The sequence below is a fragment of the Sinocyclocheilus anshuiensis genome, unplaced genomic scaffold (genome assembly GCF_001515605.1).
Source record: "Sinocyclocheilus anshuiensis isolate Anshui unplaced genomic scaffold, SAMN03320099.WGS_v1.1 scaffold1456, whole genome shotgun sequence".
Lineage (NCBI taxonomy): Eukaryota > Metazoa > Chordata > Actinopteri > Cypriniformes > Cyprinidae > Sinocyclocheilus > Sinocyclocheilus anshuiensis.
The window spans coordinates 1-8,435 of NW_015546099.1; the positions used below are offsets into that span (position 1 = coordinate 1).

The window sequence follows — 8,435 nt, forward strand, 5'->3', positions numbered from 1 at the left end:
TAAACACCAATCTTTTACGGTGAAAAACAGCTCAGGGTCGTCGCATGTGTCGTACGTGAACCTCTCATCATTGTCCACAGTACTCGGTCTGACCTCCCGGTTGTTCTTGTCAAAGTTGTAACTGCAAATACGGTTACCGGATAAATGAAACTCATACTTAACATTATCCAAAGTTTCGTGGAGGAATTTGGCCAGACACGGACCATGTTTCATCTTCCTCGGTGCCACAGTAAGATCCCCCATAGCAACCTCAACACTCTTCTCAGGAGTTTTAGGTGATGATGCCTCAGCCATTGTTACAGAATAATTTTCTGTTTTTCCAATTCACAAAAGCACCGTTTGTATTTTGCGTCTAGGTAAGGATGTTATTCTCAACAGACCCCTTTTTAAACACACGTTACAACCCGTTTGGGTGATTATCACTCCTCCGCTGTTAGGGGATGGGTTTGTAGGTTTGGCCTGAGAGGTGCGCGCCTGAGCTCATTCTGAGTTTTGACAGCAGCGTGTGACGATGTACTCGGGGTCTTTTTTCTTTTGTTTAACTTGCGACAAACTCAAACTAGTTTTTAAATTGTATCTAATGGTAGCATACAACATAGATTTTGACAAGTATCTTAACCTGTCGCTTAACGTTTTTTATTTTCTAACTGGTAACAAGCTCTAACTTTTAAAATTGTACAGAGAAAAACTGACGTATTGTTTAACGATCGTATCTGGAAGGATATTTTTTGTTTTAGATCACGGTGAGATAAGTCAGCATTTTTATTTTTTAAAAACGTAACTGCCGTATTGTTTAATGAACGTATCTGACGCTTTTTGTTTTAGATCACGGTGAGATGTCAACATTTTTTATTTTATTTTCTAACAAACTCTCAAACTTTTAAATTGTAATGTTACAAGATTTTGAACTGCCACGTACTGTTTAACGAACGTATCTGATACTTTTTTTTTGTTTGTTTTAGATAGATGGTCAGTTGATCCTCTTCAGATATCGGCCAAGCGCGTTCAGGTAGGTCCAAGCTGTGGTCGCTACAAAGTATATAAATGTAATCATCAGCGTACTTGTTAACGTGATCCCCAAGTACTCTGTACCGCATACCTGGAGTGATGCCATTCCATTTAAATTAACAACACTTAAATATTCGTCTTGACCCATTTTTACTCTTTTCTGGAAACACAGTCATTACATTGTTTATATAGCGCGTATGTTTGATGTTTTTCTTGAAATGTATGTGTGAAAACTTTAATAAAAACTTCCCTTATCCCGTTTAATAATCATACCACGTTTCACAATTTAAAGTTTAAAGCACATAGTTTTGAACAGTTTCAACTGACCCCACACAAAAACACTTTCCCAAACAATCATAAATTCCATGGGATCATTGGGGTGGATAAACAGATGGCCGGTTAGATGGGTGGGGGGTGTACAGAAACAGGTGTCCAAACAGGTGTCCATTTATGGTAGGAGGAGGGGGGTTTATGAGGGGCAATAAATCAAACTTTTTGTCATATAGGACCCTATATTCTCTCTTACATCTGATTGATTGTGTTTTCTCTCTCTGTCTTCAGTCTGTATGGATGCAGTATTACAGAGGAACAGAGTCTCGTCCTGACTTCAGCTCTGAACTCAAACCCATCACACCTGAGAGAACTGAACCTGAGAGGGAATACACTAGGAGACTCTGGAGTGAAGAACCTCAGTGATCTACTGATGAACACACGATGCAAGCTGGAGAAACTAGAGTTAGTATCATTATACTGTACAGCAGCTACAGTCTGATTAAAGTTTACTGTTCAGTTTAAGATTGCTGGGCTCATGTTATATCATTTCTAGCGCTACATCTTCTGTGTTTCTCCAGCTGAAGAAAGATTCAGAAATACTCTTAGTTCATGGGTTTGTGTCTGTAGAAACAGCATGAAACTCACTGAAATCTGACAAATCTTTGCTGTGAAACAAGACAGAAGTGAAAACAGACTAAAGACAGTCTAACAGATGACAGTAGATTATTCTGACTCACATTTATACTGAACTAATGGTACTTCTAACTAAATCTTTTATTAAGATAAATGTATATTTAGTATATTTAGAGACTGTAAACTTCACTCTAAAATGGCTTAAAGTAATTTATTTGATTTGATTGATTTAATTTTCTTGCATTAAAAATGTAAAAGTAGACCATTTAATTTTATTTTTTCTATTGTGTCTACATTAATCCTCTATATTAATTTACATTGGTTAATTCATTTATTTGTTAAATGAGGACGGATCCAGATGTGGAATTGTAACTAGTATCCTCAAATGCTCCTCTCTTGGTTTATTTGTTCATATATTATCTGTTTACATTATTTTGCTTGTGTATCAGTGACTGTATGGCATTTACTCATGATGTGTTTAACTCAGTTATGAACTTAGATCTGATTGATTGTGTTTTCTCTGTCTGTCTTCAGTCTGTGTTTATGCAGTATTACAGAGAAACAGAGTCTCGTCCTGACTTCAGCTCTGAACTCAAACCCATCACACCTGAGAGAACTGGATCTGAGTGAGAATCACATAACAAACACAGGAGTGAATCACTTGTGTGACATACTGAAGGATTCACGCTGTAAACTGGAGAGATTGAGGTCAGCAACATTCACACACAAGAATCACAATCAGTAAAATCACTACAAAACACTTTATACTCAGTATCTCATGATGAGTTCACATTATATTTGTGTCAGATTCTTCACATTAATGATGGTTTGTGAGAGGATCTCTCTTCCTCTGTTTATCTCTTTCCAGTCTAAATCGCTGTGGTATTACAGACGTTTATTCTTTAACTCAGTCTTTGAGAAACACAAAAGCGCTGCGGTTTCTAAAAGAACTTAATCTGAGTGATAATATGATTGGAGACTCGAAGCAGCAGCTCATTTATGTGCTACGAGACTCAAACTGTGAACTGAGGTGAGCAAACATCACTGTGATATTAAAGAGATCTTCAGTTACTGCTGATAAATATATACGGTCAAATATTAGTGAACGAGATCATCAGATTATCATCCAGCTTTACTGCACCTGAGGGTTCATTGTGTCAGAATGAAATGTAAAGTTGAGTAAATGTTGAACACAAAGGAGGAAAGAGAACAGAAGCACACTGTCACTGCTTTATACAGCAATATCTGCTTTATTAATTACTTCAGTAATAGTGAATCATGTCAGTGTGAAAACAGGTTTGGTCAGACTGTAGGAAAACGCTGGTAAAATCAGTGCAGACTCCAGCATCACATGATCAATGTCTCCGGCTCTTCTGTGTTTTTACTTTCACCAGCAACACGTCTCATTACTTTACACTTACTTTACTTTCAGTTCTTTACTAAGACCAATACAAACATGTTTAAACTAGAGGACAAACAGCTTTAACTACTCAAACATTTAACTAAAAGTTTTGATCTTAGGCAAAATCACATTTGTGTTTGTTCCTTGTCGTTTATTATATTTGATGTACAATCATTAGCATGTTTCTCTTTATAGTGACTCAATAGGAGCCACACAAACAGACAAACACATAGATTATATATAACAATATCTGTTGTAAATGTGTTTAAAAAACAAATATTGTTTTAGAAATATATATGCAAGATCATGTAAATGTAACTTCTCTTTACTAAAAAAATCTGTAATTGAAATAGTAAATAATTTGTAATTTGTTCCACTGAACACTGATTGTTTTCTCTTCTGTTCCACCTTACAGAGTCCATATTGTTTCAGAAATATATATGCAAGATCATGTAAATGTAACTGTAATTGAAATAGTAATTAATTTGTAATTTGTTCCACTGAACACTGATTGTTTTCTCTTCTGTTCCACCTTACAGAGTCCCTGATAGAGTTCAGCCGTCACAGGATGATGGATGCTGTATATCATAGTTAGAGATGATGATGAGAGGAGCAGTGAACATCAGCTGAGAGCTTCAACTCTGTGTCTGTGAGCAGAAATACATACAGCTGGAAGAGACTCAGACTTTACAATCAAAACATGTCATACTGAATGATTCGTGTTGTTTTATTTAAAGGTGAAACAGAAGAAGAAGCTCGGATGAGTCTGTCTGGCTCTTCAGTTTAACACCTACAAACATAATAATATTTGTATTAAACTCATCCATAATGATTCATGTGATTCTAATCATAAACGTGATTGTCAAGTGCAGCACTTAAACGTATCAAAAGATGTAAAGCAAATCTACAATGTGAAATATCCATGTCACTTAAAACATTTACATGATCGCTCTCATTTTATACTCACTGTTACTCTGTTATTTTATATTAAGTTAGTTATGTGTGTGTCTGTTGTTAATGTACAGATATCCAGTATATTGTCAGATGAAGAGAGATTCTTTCTTAAATAAATGCATGAAACATAAAACCGTATGAGCGATTGTAACCTAGATGAGGATCCAAATGCAAGGCTTTATTAAATCTCCTTTGTTTTCCTCTTTTTCTCGTTGACTTTAATTAACTCTTGTTTCATCGAAGATATTTCCCTTGTCATTGTGCTTTTTTCTGTGTATATAATCTCATACTATGATATTTTTTGTCATTATGAATCAGAATCAGAATCAGAAAGAGCTTTATTGCCAAGTATGTTTGCACATACAAGGAATTTGTTATAGTGTCACAAGCTTCCAGTACACGGAGACAACAACAACACACAGATAATAAAAATGAGATGTGAATAAAATACACATGCATAAATATAACCATCTTTCCCTGATCTTGTATGCAATTATAAGTTGTGCAATAAGAAAGAAAACAGATAAGAGCGACAGGCACAGCTCATAGAATCAGTAATCTTAGGTAGGTTAGGTTAGGGTTAGGGTTAGGTAACTAACTTTACCTACAGTTTTCCTCAGCCTGGAGACTCCGGAGACTTATATTACATACTGTAACAAGAGGTATAATAAGTGCCCTTTAAACACAAGATCTTCTATTTCAGAAAACAGGACAAACATTGAAAAATTAAAAAAAATTTCTGGATGGACTCATCCTATTTTACCACTACTGCATCAGAAAATAAAAATGTGTATCTCTGGGTGACCTACAACTTTGTACATTTGAAAGAGATTGTAAATTAAGTACAGCAATATACATACCACAACTGTTTTCCATTAAAACGAAATTCAAACAAAAAAACTTTAACCGCAGTGTGGTATACTCTGTGCCTTCTTTCATATTCTTGTTTAGTTATGACTTCCCCTCGATATTCAATGAGACAATCTCCCTTTTGGAAGTGGCGACAGCTGAACACTCCTCGACCTAACAAAGAGCACATCAGTCAGGAAAAAGGGTCAACACTGATTACCATTACGGTACTATTACAGTTCTGCAGGAATGACCTTCACAAAGAACTGTTAGCAATTAAAGGCACCTGATTTTACGATGTGCTCAGCCACAGGCACACAAGATAACTAGTTTACAACTGAACAGCAAAAACTGTGCGCCCTGAAAAACATCAAGTTCACCACTCCCATATGAAAAATACTGTAGTATACTTTTGTGTTTACTATAGTAAACTGTAGTAATATTCCTAGATACAATAGTGTTTTTGAACCTTCCCATAGTAAAATGGTTTGCCAATATGGTTTATCATTTCACGAATACTATAGAATACTGTAGTATGCATTAACAAAGTGTAGTAATGATTACAATATACTACAGTAAACTACAATTTACTACATCAAATACTAAAGTATACTACAGTATTTTTCCATGTGGCCTTTCATACACTAACCTCATTACCACATCCCAAAACATACATAATACAAGCTGTTTAGTTATTGCTATCTGTATTTGTCTGACTAGTAGGTAAAGCATGAATTATTGCTGTTAAATAATGACATCTTCAATTATAAATTGTTAATTCCTTATGATTTGTGAGGAAACTCTAGATAAAAGCTGACAAATGTGACCAAAGCTAGCCTGATTAACTGCAGAGGCTAACTTTATAACTAATGTAATATAAAATAAAAACTTGGCTAAAACAGTTTCTCGACTTCTTTGAGTTTTATCATCAGTCTTCATCATGATGCTCACAGGTGCTCATCTCAGCAGGTCAAAATGAAGTACTAACACGTCTCCGCTAACTTCTCCACATGATTGAAAAACTATTTGAACAGTAAACTGTGTTCAAATGAGTATAAAAAGGTTATAACTTTTGAGGTACAATATGCACTTTCTGCAACATGCTTAATATTGCTCAGAAATTATTTAGAGCCAAATCACAAATCAGATGTAAAAATTTAGTTCCATCTGTAAATACCTTGCTTCTCCATGGCCAGTCAGAATCCCCATAGTTATACGTAATCTCTTCCCCAGGACTTATGTCCTTTATTGCAAATAAGCACAGATGGGGCTTTCCGTCCACTCTGATTGTTTTCATTTTGCTGTTGGGGTTCACATGATCATCATTGACGAGTCTCCCTAAAGAGTCGTCTTCTCTGGCAGCATCAACCCTGAAAGAGCAAGAACACAATGCTAACTCCAAGGTGTAATATTGACTGAATCACACAATAGGAAAGTCTCACTGAAAAATGTAAAAATGTTTCTGGATGGACTCATCCTACGTTACCACTACTGCATCAGAAAATAAAAATGTGTATCTCTGGGTGACCTACAACTTTGTAAATTTGAAAGAGATTGTAAATTAAGTACAGCAATATACATACCACAACTGTTTTCCATTAAAACGAAATTCAAACAAAAAAACTTTAACCGCAGTGTGGTATACTCTGTGCCTTCTTTCATATTCTTGTTTAGTTATGACTTCCCCTCGATATTCAATGAGAAAATCTCCCTTTTGGAAGTGGCGACAGCTGAACACTCCTCGACCTAACAAAGAGCACATCAGTCAGGAAAAAGGGTCAACACTGATTACCATTACGGTACTATTACAGTTCTGCAGGAATGACCTTCACAAAGAACTGTTAGCAATTAAAGGCACCTGATTTTACGATGTGCTCAGCCACAGGCACACAAGATAACTAGTTTACAACTGAACAGCAAAAACTGTGCGCCCTGAAAAACATCAAGTTCACCACTCCCATATGAAAAATACTGTAGTATACTTTTGTGTTTACTATAGTAAACTGTAGTAATATTCCTAGATACAATAGTGTTTTTGAACCTTCCCATAGTAAAATGGTTTGCCAATATGGTTTATCATTTCACGAATACTATAGAATACTGTAGTATGCATTAACAAAGTGTAGTAATGATTACAATATACTACAGTAAACTACAATTTACTACAGTATTTACTAAAGTATACTACAGTATTTTTCCATGTGGCCTTTCATACACTAACCTCATTACCACATCCCAAAACATACATAATACAAGCTGTTTAGTTATTGCTATCTGTATTTGTTTGACTAGTAGGTAAAGCATGAATTATTGCTGTTAAATATTGACAAAAAAAACCATCTTCAATTATAAATTGTTAATTCCTTATGATTTGTGAGGAAACGCTAGATAAAAGCTAGCCTGATTAACTGCAGAGGCTAACTTTATAACTAATGTAATATAAAATAAAAACTTGGCTAAAACAGTTTCTCGACTTCTTTGAGTTTTATCATCAGTCTTCATCATGATGCTCACAGGTGCTCATCTCAGCAGGAAGTGACTCGGTCGGGGGGAGGGGGAGGGGAGCTCATCAAAAGCATGCTGTTATAAGTCATTTTTATTTTATTTATTTATTTATTTTAGTTTCTTGTTATTGTCATTAGTATTTTTTCATGCAATGTTCATTTTAATTTTAAAAGTTTGCACAGAATGGTAAAATAGATCATTCATCTGGCACATAAGTTTAATTGTTCTGAAAGTGAGTCCAACGATATTGTTTCTCTATACTTTGATTTTTATAGTTGTGGTGTGGACTTTGTTATTCCTTTATATTTAGAACGCTTTTACACATATAGTTTTATGGTTATCGTCCTTGGTGTGGATACGCTATAACACAGTGGTTTGACAAAGCCCGAAATTATGAGGACATCTGGCCTCTCAGCCAATCAAAACCTGAGATTCCATACACACGTATGAATATTAATGAGGACGTGCATTACCGAGACCCACCTACAGGTGCGCAGTCGCGATACACACGCTTAACACAAAGTCCGGTAATTGTGAACTATAAGGGCTTTTGGAGAAAATTCGAATTAGAGCTCCCTCTACCTATAGAAGCACTTCTACATTGTCTGAATTATGAGGACATTGGCCCTGTCCTCATAATACAAAATGTCCTCGTAGTGTTGCATGTATTCATATAAAATGTCCTCGTAAATCACAAAAACCAACACACACACACACACACACACACACACACACACACAACACACACACACCTCTCTCTCTCTCTCTCTCTCTCTGTGTGTGTGTGTGTGTGTGTGTGTGTGTGTGTGTG

At 35.6% G+C, this 8,435-nt stretch overlaps 2 protein-coding genes across 2 annotated transcripts; one reads left to right on the forward strand and one right to left on the reverse strand.

The window, feature by feature from the left end:
* The first annotated feature begins 1,559 nt into the window (after positions 1 to 1,559).
* Positions 1,560 to 4,467, forward strand: LOC107700343 (ribonuclease inhibitor-like). Its single transcript, XM_016501973.1, has 4 exons — positions 1,560 to 1,743; positions 2,449 to 2,622; positions 2,783 to 2,944; positions 3,856 to 4,467. The coding sequence occupies exons 1-4, from the start codon at positions 1,712 to 1,714 to the stop codon at positions 3,905 to 3,907; spliced, it is 420 nt and encodes a 139-aa protein (XP_016357459.1). The 5' UTR covers positions 1,560 to 1,711; the 3' UTR covers positions 3,908 to 4,467.
* A 1,766-nt stretch (positions 4,468 to 6,233) lies between these two features.
* On the reverse strand, positions 6,234 to 6,881 carry LOC107700335 (N-lysine methyltransferase KMT5A-A-like). Its single transcript, XM_016501963.1, has 2 exons — positions 6,703 to 6,881; positions 6,234 to 6,489 (listed from the first exon to the last, which is right to left on the reverse strand). Exons 1-2 carry the CDS (start codon positions 6,879 to 6,881, stop codon positions 6,234 to 6,236), a joined length of 435 nt encoding a protein of 144 aa, XP_016357449.1.
* Between the last annotated feature and the right edge of the window lie 1,554 nt (positions 6,882 to 8,435).

Excerpts from the sequence above, each read along its gene's own strand:
- LOC107700343 (XM_016501973.1), top strand. The coding sequence starts at position 1,712 with ATGAACACACGATGCAAGCTGGAGAAACTAGA. Across the intron at positions 1,744-2,448 it reads TGCAAGCTGGAGAAACTAGA|TCTGTGTTTATGCAGTATTA; the intron begins GTTAGTATCATT and ends GTCTGTCTTCAG. Across the intron at positions 2,623-2,782 it reads TGTAAACTGGAGAGATTGAG|TCTAAATCGCTGTGGTATTA; the intron begins GTCAGCAACATT and ends ATCTCTTTCCAG.
- LOC107700335 (XM_016501963.1), bottom strand. The coding sequence starts at position 6,881 with ATGTGCTCTTTGTTAGGTCGAGGAGTGTTCAGCTGTCGCCACTTCCAA. Across the intron at positions 6,490-6,702 it reads TTTAATGGAAAACAGTTGTG|GGTTGATGCTGCCAGAGAAG; the intron begins GTATGTATATTG and ends TTGCTCTTTCAG.